General features: G+C 39.6%; 1 protein-coding gene across 17 annotated transcripts; it reads right to left on the reverse strand.

Annotated features, from left to right (window-relative positions):
• Nucleotides 1-3,803: 3,803 nt before the first annotated feature.
• On the reverse strand, nucleotides 3,804-20,892 carry abi2b (abl-interactor 2b). Of its 17 annotated transcripts, none has more exons than XM_044019560.1 (12): nucleotides 20,730-20,892; nucleotides 17,626-17,793; nucleotides 17,298-17,474; nucleotides 16,334-16,351; nucleotides 15,105-15,208; nucleotides 12,893-13,039; nucleotides 11,225-11,346; nucleotides 10,758-10,973; nucleotides 8,861-9,022; nucleotides 7,326-7,412; nucleotides 6,590-6,775; nucleotides 3,804-6,500 (listed from the first exon to the last, which is right to left on the reverse strand). In XM_044019560.1, exons 1-12 carry the CDS (start codon nucleotides 20,844-20,846, stop codon nucleotides 6,325-6,327), a joined length of 1,680 nt encoding a protein of 559 aa, XP_043875495.1. In that variant the 5' UTR covers nucleotides 20,847-20,892; the 3' UTR covers nucleotides 3,804-6,324. The 17 variants fall into 17 exon arrangements, with proteins under 17 accessions (XP_043875495.1, XP_043875494.1, XP_043875497.1 ...); XM_044019559.1 differs by having other exon boundaries at nucleotides 11,225-11,349; XM_044019562.1 differs by lacking the exon at nucleotides 16,334-16,351.
• Between the last annotated feature and the right edge of the window lie 238 nt (nucleotides 20,893-21,130).

Genomic DNA, 21,130 nt, shown 5'->3' on the forward strand with positions numbered 1-21,130 from the left:
TGACCGGTGTCAAGTGAGAAAGACGGGCACATATCAAGTTCCGGTCTAAATTTCAAAATAAAAGCTTCACTTTATGATTTATTTAATTTTTAGAAAATGCACGAAAAACAACGTAATCTAAAATTCTTTTAATTGATAGTATATCAACTATGTTGCTAGAAACTCCAGACAACAGCAGTGAGCGAACCTCACACATGAATCAATCAATATTTAAAAAAATATTTTAAATATATAATAGTAAAACAGTCCAAACAGAGGGGGAAAGAAAGAATTGTGACCTTGTCAAGCCCTGACCCTTCTTTGCATCACATTTATGGGTTCCATTTTATTCTACTTTATACTTTAAATCAGGGGTGTCAAAGGTACAGCCCGCGGGCCGGAACCAACCCACCAGTGGGTCCAATTAAATTAATGAATGATCATATATTATTGCAGATGGAGAAATCAAAACTACATATCAAGTAATAGCATGAGTAATCACAAAAACACCTTTATTTTGAAAACCTAAGTTTTATTAAAGTACAATACAGCCTTCAGTTTCTTTATAAAGATGCCTGAAGGCTTAAAATAAAGGCCACATTTCACCTGAAAATGTAAAACCTTCACCTCAGGCTGTTAAACCGACTATATCTAATCTAGGAGTATTTTTGTGGCAGCTGACTGGCAGCTGAATATTTTTGCTGATTGACAAAGAATTGGGTCAAGCAAACAAAAAAAAGTCCATTAGCATTTGTGTCATCATTTAAGAATAAGAGCGAGGAGTAATGTTGATAGGAAATCCTTTTTCAAGTTGTTACTTCGGTAGATGATTTATATTGTCAAATTAAAATCACTGAGGCGTTCACAAGCCAAAACGTTTGGAAACCACAGATGTGAATTTTTAAAAAACATTTTCAATGACATTGAATTTGATTCTAACAGGAAGTCAAAACACAGCTAGAAACCAAAGTACAATTAAAAACACTTGCCCTCAGGCCCTGGAGAGATTTCTGCTTATGAAAACATAAATGTCAAACAGTCAAATCTCCATCAGTGGATCAGGCTTATAAGTTTTCAATGTATTTGACGGAGTCTCTGTTGAGGCATGTTGCTGCAGCGTGACACCTGTCTGCTGTGTGGACTAAAGAAACGCATTCCTTAAAGAGAGAAAGGCTTCACATGATGACAGATGCTCCATAAAACACACACACACACACATACAGGTTTGCAAAGCTATCCTTATAAGGCATATACATTGACTTCCATTCATTTGTATAGCCTAAACAAAGCTTTATCCCGAACCTTAACCATAACCACTAAATGCCTAACCCTGACCTTAACCTAACCACAATTCAAATCTAAGCCAGTTCCTCAGAAATGAGGTTGTGCCTCATTAGGACCAGGTTTTAGTCTCCATGAGAACTACTGGTCCTGACAAGATCCGTGTTTATGCCAGAAAAGTTCTTTAGGAAGTGAGAGGCTATTGTTGACCCACACATCCACATTTTTAGTGGAAAGCTGCACAACCTTTCCGCATAAAAACAGTATTCTTAAAAAAAGAAGTGTTTTGTTTACTTGTAATTCAGCAGTAAATGGGCAGAAGGAAAGTCAGCGTCAGTACAGTGTGTTAGGGTTTGCCAGAACATGTCCTTCCCCAAGTCCAAATAGAAAATTCCCCTGTCTGACACATTTTTCTCTCTCTCCCTCTGTGGTATCCTCACTCCAGTGCCAATCCTGTCTGCACATGTAAAGATAAGTCCACTTTTCACTGTGATTTCACCACCGCTGCTCTGTCACTGCACCACCGGCTCTTTTATTCTTTTATCCCCCCACACACACACACACAGAATGCATGTGTTGTTATAGAATGAGTCCCCCCCTTCTCTTTATCTTTATCCTCCTCAATCACACACTTCAAAGTTAAATCCCATCCATCTTCTCTGCTGATCTCAACTGTCAAAAGCTCAGGTAGAGTCATCCTGAAGGAAGCACTTATGTTGTGACCTTTAAATGAGTGCAACACCTGTCATTTTTGTCTCAGCGCTCAGGAGAGGAGCATGTGAGTCACACATGTTTTTTCCCCCAATTCTTTGATAATGTGTGATATAATTACTAATAGAAGTATTTTATTTCTTATGTACAGGGCTTTATTAAACTGCCTAAGTCCTATATAAATAAAGATGTAAAAGCAAGAAGTTTCACTTTACTGTTATTGTAAAATTAAAATAGCATGGCATTATAAACACAAGTTTATAATCCAAGTGTTTTAAACCGTTTCTTTACAAAATATGTCAAAATCCCTTGTTCATTTTGACTCTAACTTTAATAAATAATAATAATAATAATAAAAATCTTCACCATACGCCTTCTCAGTGCTGCTGCTACACAGCAAATGATCGCACACTTCAAGCATGCACAGTAAAACGTGAATAAAAGCTCCCGAGGCGTGAACCAGCTGTTATATGATAGTGGACTGAGAGACGCTGGGACAAATAAACCACAAGACACCAAGTACACTGTAGCTACACCAGTATGCTGTAGCTGTGTGGAATCACCACTGTTATTGTTATTATGAGCTCTTAACGTCCCTGAAACTAAATCTACAACCTCACTGTTGACACAAACTGCAGGAAAATCACTCAGACTGAATGAAATGTGAAACTTTATAATGCACATGTTCGTAAAATATACACACAATGAAATATAATACAACCCATGGTTGATTGTCCTCAATTCCATTGTAAGTCGCTTTGGATAAAAGCGTCTGCTAAATGACATGTAATGTAATAATGTAATGTAAAATATGCAGGTTAACAATCACAAAGTGGTGTTTTAAACACTAGCATGCTATTATTTAGCATATTAAAGCCGGTTTAGATTCCACATTATTATTAGCTGGTTAACAAAAAAGTAAATTTAGCTTGTATAGTGTGATATTAGCTGCATGAACATTGAAAATGTCCATGTTTGCTCTTTGTCAATGGAACTAAGAGAGTGTGAGGACCTCTGGTGGACAGTTAAGGAACAGTAAGATATAAAGTTTTCAACTATTCAGCGTTTTCTTTATGAGTAAATAACGTTTTGAAAAACAAATTCTCTTATAATGAAGCTGATTTCCTTTTGGTGTGTTAGCAGTGACAACAAAATTCAAAGTTTCAAGCACCGTGTCGTTGTCTTTTAATAAATAAAACCAAACAAAAGTGACACAGTAGACAACTCAGATTCTGCTGTGGGATTTTAGCTCCATGAAATGGATATAGACTGTAAAGTAAAGAAAACATTTTGAAATTACCGACAAACATATAAGTGAAGCAAAAGTGAAATTATGACCATGACGCAGTTAAAACTGTGTTTGAAACCACGCCCACAATCACGCAAAACCTTGTTCCTTCGAAATGAGGTTCTGTCTTATTAGGACCAGGCTTTATTATTTTAAATTGTGCTTTCAAATACTGCTTTATGCTTTCACTCCATATTTCAATACAGCGTTGGGTTTTATGATGTAAAACCCATAAACAACTATATTTTACCCAATATTTCCCAGATGTCCATTTATGATCGTTCCAACTTTTTAAAATAATCATAAAAACCCTCAGATTAATGCTGTGATCCCATGGAAGGACTTTGACAAGCAGTTAAAACATCAACAACTTTCAAAATGTACATGTTAGTCATTTAAATATAGAAAACTTGCATGTGCATATTATGTTCCCAAATAAGCCTGAATGTGACTCTCTGAAATCCATAATCATATTATATTAACAAATATTCCCCATTCATTTATACAAATACATAAAAACAAGCACCAAGACATAACTACACCATAAAGCTTCATAATTTTATTTGTTCTCATGATTTTACAAATATGATACTTCTGCAATTCAACTTTAACTGTGCAACACAATGGCATTATGGACTGTTAAACTTGACATGCCGAGGAAGTCTGCGACTCCTGGGGCTGTGAATCCTGCAGACACAAGGCCTTACTATTTTTATAAAACGAGAGTAGAGCTGTGTGCAGTGAATTTTGAGTGTTACGTTTATCATCATTTAACCTCCCTCACTCCCACATGTTGGGTATCTTTGTCTGCAGGATTCACTAGCAGCTTAGACATAGGGCTTTTTCCACCACTGTCATGAGTAATGAAGGCTACAGACGGGGGAGGAAGCTGGGTCCCTCCCTTCCGCCCTCCCCCACAGGTCAGACTCCTCCTCGGACGTGGGCTTGAAGTAAAGTTGTACAGTCTCTTTGGATGAGGCTGGCGGAACCTGGTCAGAGCTGCAGGGGCTGCTTGTCTTTTTAAGAATGAGTGATCTCGCCACACAGGTTTTTGGGACACCAGTACAGATAAGAACAATGGCATGCAAGACTCACATACAGTCCCACTTGTTATTATTTCTTCTTCTTTTTTTAATAGAAAATAAAGATTCTGACATAAAGTACAAGCACTGAGCCCTCGCAAACACCCAACATCCAAGCGTATCAGAAACAGTTCGGAGGACTAACGGTGCCTAAACTGACGCCGTTTAGAATTATTAGGGGCTTGCGAAGGTTAAAACCATTTCAACACAACAGCTGGCTTCTTTTCATATTCAGCAAGTCCTGTTTTAAGGACATAATACATCTCACATTTATATTTCTTCTTCTTCTACATCTTTTTTTTTTTTTAAACTACAAATGTATGTGCTTTTGATTCAACGTAACTTTGGAAAACAGATGAAAACAGAAAATAAAGATTTTTAAATCAATATCAGTCCACCTCTCTCTGGCCAATTTATTGCAAATGATGTCATTTCAACCTCTGAATAACAACTCACACTTCAATATGGCACAAGCATCTTAGAAATGACCTAATGCATCCATTGTAGTTATGGGTGAATAAATTGAAAACCAAACCACACCTTAAGAAGCAGTTTCCTTATTCATTATTTGATAATCTGGTTATTGCATTTGTTTGTTTAGTCAGTAGTTTGGCTGCTAGAGGGACATGGATACCAGTCTGAGCACAGGATAAAAGGTAGTGTGTGTTGTGTTTATACTGTCAGACATGGACTGTGTGTGTTTCCTTAATCTGGAAAATAATCCTGCAAATAATATCTGTGCGTTGTGAAGAGCAGATTTCTTGCCTGAGTGCTAACTAAACTGGATTGGTGCACCTGTAGCCTTTTCTTTTCAAAGTATTTTTGACAAAGGCCACTATGACACCATATCTAAAAGTGTTAAGACATGTATCACCAGTAGCGCAGAAAGGAAAGGTTTTTCTTCCTCGATGAAACGTGCAAGCAAAACCCTTAGGAAAACACTAAAATAAAATGCTTCATCTCAAGGTGCATATGAACACTACAAACGATTAGTGTGCTAGTTAAGCAGAAAATATTTCTTCTGTTATTCATAAGTAAGACTTTCATAAGGATGTCTTGCTTTAATTTCCTTTCTTAGTTGAAGGCCGGACCCAGAAGCAAGCACAGAAAAGTGAAAGCATGTTGTGATAAACCGTAGATGTGTTCAGCGCAACACATTTTAGATGATTAAATTAACTTTGAGGAAAAAGCGGAATTTAAGCATTCTGTTTCTGTTTGCCTTTTCGAGAATCCACTTTGTTAGTGTGTCACTTTAAGATATATATGATGTGCTTTTCTTAGTAAAGGTCAGCTTTGGCACACTCCGTGCTGAGGTACCTAACAAAAAGTTGTGTCAAGTACAGAAACTATGATATTTCATAATTTGAGGAGGTCGTTGTTGCATCATACTTTGTCTATAGAGAGGTGTATTTTTCACTAAAATGTCTCTGGAGTGTTTGGGAGAAAATCTACACATAAAGACGCTCTTTTCCAGCCCTTCCTCTGAGGCTGGGATGTGACAAGTCTCTCTCAGCAGCCCTGTCTTCCTGCTCACCATTTATTCCAGTACAAAATCAAAATAAATATGGTTTAAAACAAGGGCATAGAGGTAAAAAAAAAAAATCAAGCAAAGAAAATCTATGTAGTGGCCTCATAATGTAACACAAAACTCTCATTTCATATTCAATAAATCCATCACCTTCTCAAGTCCTCAATCAAATAAAGAAACAAAGAAAGAAATATTACAGGGAAGGCTATATCTAGAGTAGTGGTTGTTTTACAATGGCGACTATGTCGAGAGAATAACTGGACTTCAGTTTATCATGTTGCAACTTCTTTAAAAACTGCTCCCTCCTTCCCCTGCCTCTTTCTTCTGTGAGCATACTGTACCTGATTAAAGTCTTTCATCTTAATAACCCTTGGCTTTTCTCTCTCTCTCTCACTCTCCTCCCCTTTCTCATCAAACGCTCCTCGCGCTCGTCTTCCTCTCGGACAGGGGAAAGTTCAGTCGGCGTAGTGCATGATGGATTCGACGTAGTTGCCGGGAAAGAGGCCCGTGGTCCCGTTCATCACACCCTCGTACCAGCCGTCATCGTTCTTCTTGATCACGTAGATGATCGCGCCCTCCTGGAACGAAAGCTCGTCCTCTTTGTCGCGGCTGTAGTCGTAGATGGCCACCACTAAGGGGGGAAGAGGAGGGGATGAACACAGGGAAGGCAAGGAAATCCACGCCGACAGTCAAATGTAAGAAAAGAAGGCTTTCTCTAACCTTTCTCTAAGTAAGTGCGTGGGGCCCATGGTGGGTCCTCCTCGGCGTAAGGGTCGCTGTACTCGACCACCGCCGACTCCTCTTCGTCCTCATCATCCTCGTAGTCCTCTGGTGGTGGAGGCGGAGGCGTAGGCTCCTCAAACACTGCCTCTTCGGCAGGTGGAGGTGGGGGCGGCACGTCTGAGACTAGAGGAAGTTATCGTGGGGGAGGGGGCAGGAAGAAAAAGACAACAAGTGAATGTGACGGAAAGGAGCAAAAAAGATGAATGCGTTAGTCAGGGACACAGATGACTGGGTGACATCTCCATGCATTCAAAAAGGAACAGAAGCAGGTCATGCTGGAGGCATATAGATGCTCAACAACATACATTATTTATGGAAACTTCATAAACAGCACTTTAATGACTCGTAAACTGAGGGTGTGACATGAGGAGAACAAAAGGTACAAATGCTAATTCAACATGCATTTATGGCAGAAACTGTCATCATCATCATCATGCTCATGGACAAATACAAACATGCATGATTAATCAAATTGTCCTATTAAACAAATGTGTAGGTCGGGCTGTTAAGGTCCAGTGTGTGTGTGACATACAGGAGCATTTATTGGCATAAGTGTGATTTTTGTTGCCTTTAAGTAAGCCTTTAGACAAGGACCTTAATGCTTATTGCGGAGGAGAGGACTGAAAACAACCAGAGGTCATGCAGAGGCAGTGAGGAGCTAAAAGCCACTTACTAGTCTCCTGAACTCGGGCCACAAAGCCCATCAGAGGCAGCTGGGGGGTGATCTGCATTGAGGGGGGCGGGGGAGCAAGCGGGCCTGCTATCACCCAACAAAATCAATACACAGTGAGACGTATGAGGGCAGGGGCCAGAGAGAGAGGGAGGAGGCGTGTCGGAGAAGACATGAGAACAACAAAGACATGAGAAAATGACGTTAGATTATTAACTTAAAAAGCACATAGTGGCAATTAAAGAACAGGAATAAAAATGACAGAAAGAAGACGATGATTTTAGCAGAGCAAAGACCTGAGAAGCCCATAATTATTACACGTTGTTTCCATCTGTGGCTACAGGTGGCAGAACAACGAATATAACATGGGTAAAGTGTGAGGCAGGCAGACTGAAACCAATGACTAACAGCTATTTATAGAATTAGAGAATAAATATTTAGCATATTATCTCCAGCAATTTTCAAGAGAAAAATACTAAATAAGCGTCTTTGAGTGTTAGAAAAGCGCTATAAAAATACGATGTATTATTATTATTATTATTATTATAATAAATATTCATTGATTCTAGCTTCTAATATGTGAATAATGTGCTGCTTTTCATTTTCAATCTGCATGTATCACTACTTCCAGACATGTTTTAAACTAAATGATTAAACTATTAATCACTCATTGTAACAAGAGTTACTCCTAGTAACATACCACATAAATTTTATGTTTTTAAAACACTTCTGCGGTATGGCATGGCACATGAACTGAGTAATTATGAGACAAACAGTAACAACAGCAAAGAGAAGCAAGGACTGGAAGCGGGTAAAGACGTGCAGTCTAGCGAAGGAAGTCGAGCTGGTGGGAAACTACAAAAACCACAAATCCAGACAGATCTCACTTTTTTTAAGATACAGATTTAGGACAGCAGTTAGGTCTATGACTCTACTTTCTCTGAACTCTGAGGATCCAGAATCTAAAGATCTGGATTCCATCTGAATCTGAGACAATTAAATAGATTTACAGCCCAGCAAAAAGGAACTTTTCACAGATGCATCAGAATCTTTGTCTGCGTCGGACATTTTTCTCATACGTAATTCTGTTCTTTTGGGAGGTTGTTGCTTTTACATTTTTAAATATTAAAACCCATTTAATTTCTTATGCGTATTAATGTTAATTTGGACAATAAATTGTAAACAATATAACTTTGTCCAAGTGTTTAAGAACATTTGAGGTATGATTCCCAAAAATATGCATCTGGGACAGTGTAAAAAAAAAAAGATTTATCTAATAGATAAGCATGTCTATATTTGCATCAACTGATATCATATCAGGTATTTCTAAATTGTTATACTTAAAAAGAATCAGTATTGCTTGTGGTATCAGTTTAAAAATGTCCATGTTGGTCAGGCTCTAATTTAAATTTCTGCTAATAAGTTGACAAAAAGACTATGGCTGAAACAAAGAAGAAAACACAGGAACTTCTTCAGTGCATTTCATAATTCCTTTTATACAGCGCAGATCTTAAAATGTGAACATTAGTATGTCAAACCTGGGTTCTGGGCAAAATGGGGTCCACCGTTGAGCTGGTTCTGGGCCACGTTGGGCTGACCAGAGACCGATGATGGTCGGCGGTATGGCAGGGATCCTCCCACCTGTTGGTTCTGTGGCTGCTGCTGCACTGGGCGGTTCATGCTGTAGAACTGAGAGGCACCTGAGAGGAGACAACAGCAGGGGGCAGCAGAGAGTTGTTCAGCAAATGTGGGGGCAGCACAGGCTTTTAATTTTTCCTCCTCTGGCTGAACTGAGCTGAGCTTATTTATTTTTTGTGCTAGTGTTAAAGACTTTCTTTCATGTTTCATTTTGAAGAATTACATATGGTTCAAAACAAGGGCAAGATGTCAACATTTCAATGACAGATCCATTAAATTACTGCCAACATGTGGAAGGCCATCATTTTTCACTTTCCATATTTATCATATCTATAATGTTAATTTTCTACAACCATGAAAATAAACACCATAAAGTGACAAAAATATATTAAATATTTGACCTGATCAGTTTCTTCTTCATCTTGTCTCTGTGCTATATCTAACTGAACAAAGCTTAAACGGGATTTACAAATCATCTTACATTTTAGAGTGTCACAGCTTTTCTTTGGAATTTAAGGTTGTGCCCTGAGGAGCATTGGTACACATACAGTGATAATCACAACATCCAGCAGCCACAGAACTTGCACACAAAGAAAGGCCAAATAAACACAAACAGAACAAACAAATAACTGGTGAAGCATTTCACCACACGGCTCATGCATTATCGATCAAGACATTGCCATCGTCGATATAGGCGGCTGATGAGATGCTGAGAAAAATGAGCAGAGAATCCAGCAGCAGCACACAATCCACACGTATGGTTGTGTCTCATTCAGATTTTGATGAATATTCTCTAGTGCTCTACAGTGACCTTAAAACAGAATTTATTTTCTCAGCCCTCGGCTATTTTTATTAAAAAAAAAAAGTAGAAAGGGAGACAGGACACTTGCTGCTGAGGATTATCCAAGAGTGCAGTGAATGCAGAGTTCATATTTGATATGCAGATAAGAGCTTCAGCATTTCACTTTATCTTATTTACTTACATTATCTGTAGCGAATAACACATTTACAAATAGTTTTTAAGGAGTGCAGCTGTTAATATGAAGCACTGAAAACGACAGGTTGTGTCTGAAAGCTTAATTTAACACTATTATTAAAACTTTCCAAATGAAATATCTGATGGCGAGCATGTTGCTTCAGTGGCATAACTAAAATGGTCAGATTAACTTATATAAAGGAGTTAAAGGATCCATTTAATTGCTCTTAAAATTCTTGAGAGATCAAGAACACGTGACTTGACCTCACGTCTGAAACTGGGTCATTTTTCTTCAACTTTACACTTGACTTGGAGTACAATGAAATGCCCCTGAATCCACACTATTTTGATAATCAATAAACAAGTTGACTAATTCTCAAAAGCATGTCAGTATGTTATTTCTGCCACTAGGGGTCTCTCAATCAAAAACTGTTAGGAATGTGGGATCATGGGAATTGTTATCTTGATGTCTTGTTTGGTTCCTGTGTGTTTGCGCTTTAACATTAGACTCGAATTTTAATTTAAGTTTAATTTTCAGATAGTTCAATGCAGAAATGTTACATATTATATCTTAACGTCAGTCGCAGCCATAATTACACCTCCTATTATTCAGTCAAACCTAATACCAAAGCAACCAGGATAAATTATTTTTGAGAATAAATCCTGCAAGTGATCAGACAATACCACTTGATGTTCTGAGTGATGACAAATGAGTGGATGAACACATCTGTGTCTTCAAGCAGGGGGAATGTATGTGAGGCGAGGTAAGATGGAGGTAGTGCAGAGGAGAGGGTGAGCTTCTCTCACCAAGTCACACTCACCTTGTGCAGGGTTGCCATAAGTAGCAGTGCCTGTGCCAGTGGGATTCGTAGAAGCGGGGAGCTGGGGAGGGGGTGGGGGTACAGGCGGGATCTCTACAAGGGGGTTAAGAGCCTGTGGGGGGCTGTCTGGGGCCGAGGTGGGTGGGCCAGGGGTAGTGGCAGAGTTGGAGGTAATGGGGGGAGGTTTAGTAGAATTGGATGGGGCAGGGGCTGAACCTGAAGGGGTTGAAGGCCAGGGGGTGGAAGAGGAAAAGTAAATACAGAAGGAGAGAAGAAATGGGTGAAGGAGTCAGGACAAGAGTAGAGTGGAAAGGAAGGAAGGATTGCAGCATATCAAGGGTTTTTACACGGACACAGTTAATCACAGACTTAAGAGTATGCAGGTCAGATAAAAGATTAGTGAGGTTAGTTGGTTTCAGGCACTTATTTATCCTTCAGTCAAAGACTAAAAATGAAGCAGGCATTACCTGGGAAAGCGGTGGGCGGGGCTGGAGTGGGCACAGCGATGGGCACTCCCACGCTGCCACTGCCGCTGTTCTCTCGGCTGCTGCTGCGACTGCTGCTGGGGTGGCTGCCGCCACTGCTCCCACTGCTGGTGGTAGGGCGGCAAACGTTTTAGGACACTGACACTCAGACACAAACTTGTCATCGCCATCACACATTCAGAGCCTCCGTCAAAGCTGCGCCTGGAACATATTCTTGTCAACCTTACATTAAATGCTCCTGTTGAAATTTGAAAATACTAATTAATTTTTTTTTCAAAATGTAATATTCCTGAAATGAAAAGAAACCAAATGTACTTCACTCATCAGCTGCAAAAGGAACAATGTGTCTGTTCTGAACACAAGTGAAAACACCAGCTTTATCTTTCTCATTTATATTCTAATGTCAAACACATTTTTCCAACAGTGTAGAGAACTGATGCTACTGTATATAAAGAAACATTTGTTATTCTGCTTCTGCTTCATTTTCACAATCACTGCTCCTTGAAATCATGATAAACAAATGTTTGACCTTCACCCTAACATTACTACTAGTAGCAACCACTACCTCAGTACTGAATAAGCACAATTTGCAAAGAGCAGAGAATTATTTGGCAGCAGAGAAACCTTATCTATGCAGAGACGATTTCTGAGTATCTGGAATGATTCCTGCAACGGAGACAGCTACATTAATAAAGAGATTATTTACTTTAATGCCGTCATTTCACACCACATGAGTGTCATTCATCTTTCTTATCCCGACTCATATTCCAGTTGCAATCTCAATATCTGGTTTCCTGGCTTCTCAATGTCTCAGATTAATAATGTAGCACCCTCATGAGCAGTGATGTGTTAGTGTGATTTTGAAATGGCTATGTCACAGTGATATAAAATAAAGCTGTTAGAAGCCTCACCAAGGACACATCACAAAGGCGACACGGTCGCAACACAAGACAAAGACATGACAGTGTAAAAGCAGAAAGTGTCACATGGGACAGACATTTTCTTGGACAGAAGAGAGCGCATGACTGGGAGATGAAGAGAATGAGCTGTAAATGGAGCGGTGCAGATAAAAACGTATGCTGAGAGGTGAATCAGGGAGAGTGATCAGGTCAATTTCCAGCCCAAAAGGATCAAAATGTTTGGCCAAGAGATGGAGCGCAACGCCGTGATTCGCATGTTCGCATTCGCATCTCACAGCAGACAGGAGGCTTGAAATATTCCACTATGTTTGAGATAAAAGTTTCATTGTGGGAAGATGAGCTGACACTGGGATTATGAGGTTAGGACTGCCTATTCAGTTTTTTACCATATGGTTAGTCACATTAAATCAAGTGCTTAATCTCTACCCTGTCCTCATTTCTTTATCTTGGCAACAATGACAGCACACAGGTGAGGGGTTTCCTAATTAAGTGACAATTAGTGGAATTCTAGAACCATTTAATTCAGTGAAAACTGTGAGATTAGGTAGAAAAAAGAAGGGAGTTAAAGTGATTATATTTTCTACAATGAGTTGCTTCAGAGAAGAGGAGAGAAGATGTTCAGATGCTGGCTTCTTTTTTGGTGTAGGAGAGGAAAAGAAAGGGGTAGAAGGTGTAGGAAAAAGGGGGCTCGTTTTAAGAAGTGTATAGAGGCATGCTGGGAACGAGGTACCTGTATGTGCGGTTCCTCTGATTAACAGATGCTGTGCGTGCAGGGCTCTGCTGGGGTTGCGTCATGTTGCGCGTCGGGCTTGAGACGTAGTCGTTAGGGACAACGGGTGGGCGCACTGGCTCGAGTGTCCTATAGGGGGAGTGGCGCCTGCGAGAGGGTCAGGAGGACAGGAGTCGAGGGGGAGGGTGGGCATCCACACAGAGGTGTGGAAGGGAGAGGGGAGGAGGAGAGCAAGAAACATACAAGTGCAAACTTAAAAAATGTTGGTGAACATTGGGGTTGGCTGGGGCCCACAGGTGCAGTTGGGACATAATGTGCTGTTGCTTAAAAACCACACTTCCAGAAAGGGCATTATTAATCCAATATCTAATAAAATGTAACCAACACCTGAAAGATACAGTACGAGTTAAAACTGTTTGATAAATGTTTCAAATAACAAATCTGATGACAGTTGTATATGTAAAACAGGTAATAATTAGTTAGCTACTTCTCAAAAAATTAATTAATTACAAAGCTGAAAATTAAAAACTTTATTTTCAATAAACAGCCCACTTGTAGTAGCTTCACAGTCCACACTTGATAAGTTGTAAAATGTATGTAGTTTGCATTACAAACAACAAGAGGACCAAAAAAGGCTATTTTTAAGTGATCCTGCATTATTAAAGATTGTAGAAGGGACCTAAAGTAGTGAAAAAGCATTATATTGACTGAATTAAACTCCTGAGCGTGAATCCCTGCCTACATATTCTTTACCAAAAACCAACAAATTTACAAAATATAGTGAGGAGGTGATTTTTAACCAGACAGCAGCATGTTGGGGACGTTCTTTGGTTTTTAAAAGTGGGGAGGGGGAGTAATCAGGTTTATTGATCTAGACTTGAAACAATACACTGGCTTTAAATTTCTTAGCTGTAACAGTGGGGCGACCAATCTCTGAGAACTGTTGCCATGGCAAAACGTTGCTATGAGAAATATGGGGCAGCCAGAAGTAGGTGGGTTCAGTCAAAAAAAAAATACTGAAAGAAAACTTAAAAAATAAACAAAGAGGAAGTTGAATAACAGAGGAAAAATGATATATTAAAACCAAAAATGAGATGTCTGCTTGTAGCCACAGGCTGTGGCAGAAGGAGCATCATGGAGGGCTGGGGATGTGGTTGATCAGCATGTGTTTTGAAAGGACACCAACATACACCTCATAAGGTCAATATGATGAGGTGAAACTACACCATCACAATCCCACAGATACAAACATTTCTGGAGGTTATGGAGAGGGGGACGTACATAAACACACACCAAAACACACATTTTTTTACACATACACAAAGAAACCCTAACAGCATTTGATGCCCAGGAAGATCCCATTGGTGACAAGAACACAACATTTAAGTGCTGCACTAGCAGCATCCCTGTGGGATAAGAGACAACTTCAAGTCAACAACAGTCAAGACACAGGACACAAAAAACAACGAAAACTTATACCGCAACACTAAATCTCACAGACTCTAAATAACATTTATTTATAGTCATAAACTACCATTAATGTTGACAGAGTAACAGAATAACGACCACACACCATACGTGGAGAGTCGTCTCTTCAAACTACTGTGGACTTCTAGAATGTAATCAATTTGATTAGATTATTCACAATACTGGATTAGTGCAGCAAATACAAAGATTTTGATGAGGATGACTGCATTTTTTTTTTTTTTGGAGAAACGATGTCGAAAATGTAAACATGTTCTGCCTCTCTTTATATTTTTGTGTCCATTATAACATTTTGAAATTTGTTTGGATAACACAACTCATTGAAAAAACCAAGGCAATTGTGAGGGGCACATTTCATAACTTAATATTGAATGCAGCTTTTAATAAAGTAGTCCGATGTAAAAATGTCTTAAATTATGAATATTCTTCATTCCAATACATCTTGTAATCAATTGATTCTTTATGTCTACAAGATGAAATCAGTCAACCGTATGAGTCATGGTGAAGTAATTGTTGGACTTTCCTGCTCAAAAGGCTGCTTGAAAATGGAGACTCCCAAAGACGTGTCCATTAAACATAGATTATCACTCTGATGAGAACTGCCACTGACATAAATTTCACACCACCTCAACTACACTAATTAAACACTGAGGCCAAGAGGTGGACACAAGTCCACCTCCTAATGTCTGTTTGAACATGCATCTAGGCTCTGACACAATTTACATACCCAAGGGTCCCTTTGCCTGTCATGGGCGGACTGGGGGGCTTCTGCGTGGGCGGGTTGGTGCGAGGGAGTCCCCCTCCTCCGGTCTTCATGTTCTGAGCGCTGGCCTAAAGCAGAAAGACATGGGTGAGGATATTTGTTGGTAAAGTTAGGAAAGAACATTTCAACATCTTATCTTAACAGGAAAAGTTCACATTTGAGAATGATGGAAAGACCGAGGCCAGCGGTAAACGGCACGAAACGTAAACAATCTTTTTCTTTGCCTTTTTCAAAAAAATTAATTCAACTGTATTTACTGAGAGAGTCGGACACACACACACACACACACACACACACACACACAGAGTGTGTGAGCACAGTATTGGCAGTCTAGCATATTCGCTGTCTACAAGGAAACATGAAGCCGGCGTTGAAATGTTCCTACCCTGAGAGGCGTTTTCAAAAAATACGGTTTCAGGTCCCCTAAAACGCCGTCTCCGTGCCTCTCCAACAAAAAATGTATGTAATGTAACCCTAACCCTAGCACGGCTCGGTTCTACCATTTTATTTTGCTTTTCCATTAGGGATAGTACCTGGTGCTTTTTTTGGTACCTACTCTCGCGAGGTTCCAAACGAGCTGAGTCTATACTAAAATGTGACGTCTACAGGCTGCGTCATGAGCGTGATGTTTGACACAAGAATCAATCCAAACTGTAGATCAGTTAAAAAGACCTGAAAACATGTGTTAATCTCCAACATTTAGCAAGGAAATTCGAAAACCTCAATATTTAACAGAGGTGTCTGGTGTGTTTTAGTGACCATGTGAGCTGAACTAATCTTTTTAATTAACTGATTCTAATGATTCAGTACACGGAAAAGAACTGCTTTGCTCGTCACTAATTTCTGTGTGCCGCAGTTTCATGCAGCTGTGCTATGACGACCCCACCCACGTTGAGGAGGTACTAAAGAAATGGAAAATGACGTGCATAATATCAAACAGAGCAGAGTCTAGTCGAGCCAAGTCTTGCTAGAACTGTATAGTGGAGAAGCTTCATAAGATGGACGGACTGAAATGAGGGTGGCATTGATTTTTGTATCCAACTCATGAAAAGAATACAACAGCAAATAAAATATTAAATATGACTAAACACCAAAAATGAATGATCCCACAGCAATCAAAAGGGGAAAATAACTCATTCAGAAAACACAAAATCACTTCCCTCCTTTCAAGCTCTTACTTTTCAAAGTCTTACCTTAAACCTTTGCAACCACTATGGTTGATTTAAAGGACAAGAAATTAGGCAGGCAGAAAAAAGAAGGAACAGAAGAGATCAGAGAATTAGTGAGTGAAGGGAGAGAGAAAAACATTAGTTATTCATCCATGTGTTACATAGAGCCAGGCTGTAAGATTCAAGCAACAATGGCCCAGTGTCAAATGGGAGGAATTTGTTCTTTGAGACCTTTGGGGAAACAACCTCATCTTTGTTCACAAAGTCAGTGGGGATCTAGCTTTTCAGAACCATCCACTATCACTTATTTATTTAATTAAGTCATGACGGGACAGGGACCCGTTAGCAGTGGCAGGTTCTGTTTATAAGACAGAATCTATATTTATCTGGATTTGTGTCTTGGGTGACATTTCCAACTCTGGTGAAAAGCCTCAGTCATTGATTTATTTCTAACATTACCTGTCACTGAAACCCAGTAGAGTTGTTTGACCTCTACAAATCCTTTCCATTAGATATTCTGCTGGGAACAGCCCATGTTAAATCCCTATTTCTGAATTCCACACATTGTTCCAGACAGTACTAGTAAAATGCTTAAATTACATTATTCATTTAGCCACAGTTTTCCCCAACTCAGTTGCATTTTCACACTTATCATAAAGCTGTGACTCATTTCTCAAACTGAATTTTCTTTCAAGGCCTAATGATGTAAAGCTACAAAAGTATATTTTAATAATCTTTTGTTTTGGTGTTCAGGTTTCTTACCCCATATACTATATATTACTTGTTTAAACTAATTTAGCATCCCATTTCACTTGAATAATGAATAATCTACATTTTCTATTCTACTGACCAAAATTTCTTCAACCTACCCAGAAACAAACACCTTTGATTTTACACATCATCAGTAGAAGTAAAAACGCTGAGACTTCCACACAATTTAGTAAATTTGGCAACAGAAAAAACTGTTTAAAAAGAACAAAACAACTACCTTGACTCCATGGCCCATGTCGTCCAAGATGCTGTAGTCGACGGGTTTGCGAATGTAGCGCACAGGCCTCTCAGGATTGGCTGGGGCGATGATCTTGTGTGTGCGGGATGTGTTCTTGTTGGTGGTGAGGATGCCAATCTCCCTCCGTGCTACCTTCTCTTTGTGGATGTCCACTGTCTGAGGATAAATTGTAAATTACTGGGCTTACCTTCACAGCTGTTTCTGGCGATTACTTACATCTACAACAGCAGCTATTCAGAATTTTAAGAAAACAAGGTAACCATTTTCTTATTGTTACCTGGTTAATATGTATGTGTCAAAGTCTGACCTGTGAGATGTGGTTGATGGAGGACTCCATGCGGCGGAGTTGTGAGGCTTGGATGTCCAGCATCTGCAAGACATTGTTGGCCAGTGTGTTGATCAGGTAAGCTACGCTGGCCAAAGACTGGGTGGTGTAGTTTTTGGTCTCCTCCAGTGCCCTCTGTTTGTCTGGAGACTGCATGAGAGAAGGAGAAAAGAGAATATTAACATCCGTAGAACAGACACAAAATGAAACTATGTAGAGAAAAAGATTGATGTGCCAAAAACTTAAATGACCTAATAAACATTAATAGGAACCTGAAAAATTTCAGGTAGGGACAAGAGGGAAAATGGCTGCTTTAAGAACGAACTAACATTTTACTGAAGCTTAAAAAAACCTTAATGGCTAAAGACAGAGTTGCACATTATTCAGCTGCAGCCAGAAAAAAGAAGGAATCTGCTGGTCGCGCCGTGGGCACAGCGTGGGCACTTCAATGGGAACATCAAAAGGCAGATAGATCAGTTCATGTTTCTGCTCCTCACTGACTAAGACTATGTGCAACAGTGTCATCCATTTTTTCTGATATGAAATTCGACACTCCGTTTAAATAATACTGAATTTTTGCAATTAAATTAAATTAAATTAAATTAAAGATCTGTGATTTCAATAAATGAATTTATCTTTTAAGAAAGTGGTCAAACCAAACAAGCCAGTCATATTGGAAAACTACTACAATATGAATTTTTCATTACTTCCTCACCTCTTAATCTAATAAATGACGAATCTACTCTAACGGAAGCAATAAATAATGAAAATATTCATGAGTTGCAGGCCTGAAAACAAAACCATTCACCATCTGTCTTCAGATAAGCATGCAATCCTGTCTGTTTGCATAGCATAGTAGCAGAGTGATTACTGGATGTAACAAGGGACACAGCAGCTTTTGATTAATGATTGGACATTGACAGATTGATTTACTTGAATTTATTTAAAATCTGGAGCTGTGCTGCAAAAGCCAAGAGTCAAACTAGACTAAAACACCACACACTCCCTATATACGTATTTGTATTTCCATTGTTTTGAGCATAAATATGTAAATGGGTGTAGAAAAGCAGTGAACAAGCAGTGGTGTCCACACAAGTTAAAACAACAGCATCCTCAGTGGTGACATGTCTACTCCTTCTGATGTAAAGCAGACTGTACAAGTAATACAAGATACATTTCTGAGTCGCCACAAAGGGCAGTCCAATCCAAACACAGGAGACTAGAGCATGCAGCATTGCCCACAGTATGAAAACAAATTCATGTTACCCAAAGTAGCTTTTGTATAATTAATTAATAATCTTACCCTATTTTCAGCTTAGGCTGCTGGATATTGATATGTAGTTATGAACTGCAATATCTTGGTGCATCATTTCCATTTGCACCAACCATAAAAAACATTTTTTAAACATAATTGAATCATTCTGCATTTCCACATTTCACATTATTTTAGTTCATGGTTACTTATTGATGGTTGGTCGACTCCTGTTCATGTTGATTGTTCTTTTGTTACTGTATTTATTTGTGTTTTAAATTACATTCTAGCTTGTGTTCTTATTCATGATGCACTATGTAACGTTTGAGAGGTGCTCTGTAAATGAAGATTATTATTATATTACTGATAATAAGCCTTTATTGCAAATGCATTCATTTACAATTTAACAATGGCCAATTTTGTAGGAAATATTTGAGCAACTTCCAAGGACATGTAATGATACTTCACTTTTAAATGGGACATTATCTATGAATAAAACATACTGGGTTGGATATAAAGGGGCCTAAAGGATATTTGTGTTACAGGTGTAAGTAACAGGAAAAGTGGATAAAATCCACCTGGTTTAACATGACTCATGCTTTAATTTGCTCACACACACCTGTAGCATAAGAGCTAAGGGTGTAAAGAACTTGGGGAATTGCCCTGAAGCACTATACAGGCACAAATTCAACAAGTGTCCAATTCTTACATTGCTAATGTTACAAGACTTGGAGACAGACAAGGCAGGGCAAAGATGTGGATTGCTGCTAAGATGGAGAGATCAAGTATCCCACTATGAAGCCCTGATGAATACTACTATTAGTGGTAATACCCACTGGAGAGCAGCTAAGTAAAGCTTGCAGGGTGAGAAAAAAAACAAGGAAGGATGCCAGACAGCAAGATGCCATCATCCACCGCCTCCTCCTTCACAGAAAAACCTGTCAGACCTGATCAACGTTGCTCATTAACATCAGATTTCAGTACCACACTTTGTCAAACCCTTGCTAACACACCACAGAACCAAATGTCACGTATCACAACAGACATGTGTAGTCTGGCATGATATTAATATCAAATGTGCCAAAATGGGTGAGCATATGACAAATAAGAGGACTGAATTGAGTAATGATCGATTCGCTCTCATACCTGCACTGCTATGCAAATCAGCAGCCATTTTTAAGACACTGGCACAGAAAATGCAACGTTATACTGAGTTTTCTTCAACCTGATGATTTAGGCGTGAATGGAAAAAGGAAATAAATCCTAAAGGACGTGTATTTGAGGCTTTGTCGTGCGTTAAAATGCATCATTCCAGCGTGTATCTGCAGCATTACCAGTCCAACATCATAAATCAGTGGTTTATCTCACGTCAACCAGAGCTCATCGCAGATTGATCTGGCTTGAAATCTGGTGCGGAAGGCGCCCAATCAACTGGACCCCATACTGGCGTTGATCGATCGCGCAGGGATTGGAGTAATTGATTTTCGCGGTGCTTGACTGTTTGGTTATTTAAACCGTGGGTGATGCCGAGCAGCTGGCGAGAAAGCTACAAAGCTAAGGTGGTAGCCCAACATTGATGTTCCAAGGCACACACACCATTTTCTCGACAGAAATTTTGACCCAACACAACGCCGATGCTTGTTGACATGGGCGCGGTGACAAGCTGTGTGTCAGTAGTGCGAAAAACGCACTGACAGCAGGTTGTGTTTGTCGTAGCCGAGGCTAGCTAACCACATCGTTAGCAACAGCTAGCCCATCATCAGTTCGCCCCACCGTAGTGTCGCCGACAAAAAAGACCAGCCCGTCTTTTTCATTCACACGAGTGACAGCCTACCTGGACATAGTTACTCTCGCAGTACTCCGCGACTCTTTCCAAATTCGTGAAACTGTCTAGTAGTGCGCTTCGTCCTGCTGGAATCTCTTCTTCCAGAAGCATTTGTAGCTCCGCCATTTTCACATCTTTAGCGGAGCAGTGTGTTTCTCCCTGTGTGTGTGTACGGAGGTAGCGGTGATACTCGCTGGCGCCACCTCGGCATAAAGCGGTACTGCAGGGGCTCTCCCAGCAGCTAGAGGAACAGGGGTTCCCAAATTATTGATACAGAAAGGCATGAAAGCAAACTCCCCACTGGTTAACGTGTTTCTGAGGTTATGTGGTTTGCAAAATGTTCAAGAGAATTCGTGTGGTTTAATCTAGTCCTTTTATATGTTTTTGCCAACCTAATGAATCAAATACCT

This window comes from Solea senegalensis, linkage group LG2 (genome assembly GCF_019176455.1).
Source record: "Solea senegalensis isolate Sse05_10M linkage group LG2, IFAPA_SoseM_1, whole genome shotgun sequence".
NCBI classification, from domain to species: domain Eukaryota; kingdom Metazoa; phylum Chordata; class Actinopteri; order Pleuronectiformes; family Soleidae; genus Solea; species Solea senegalensis.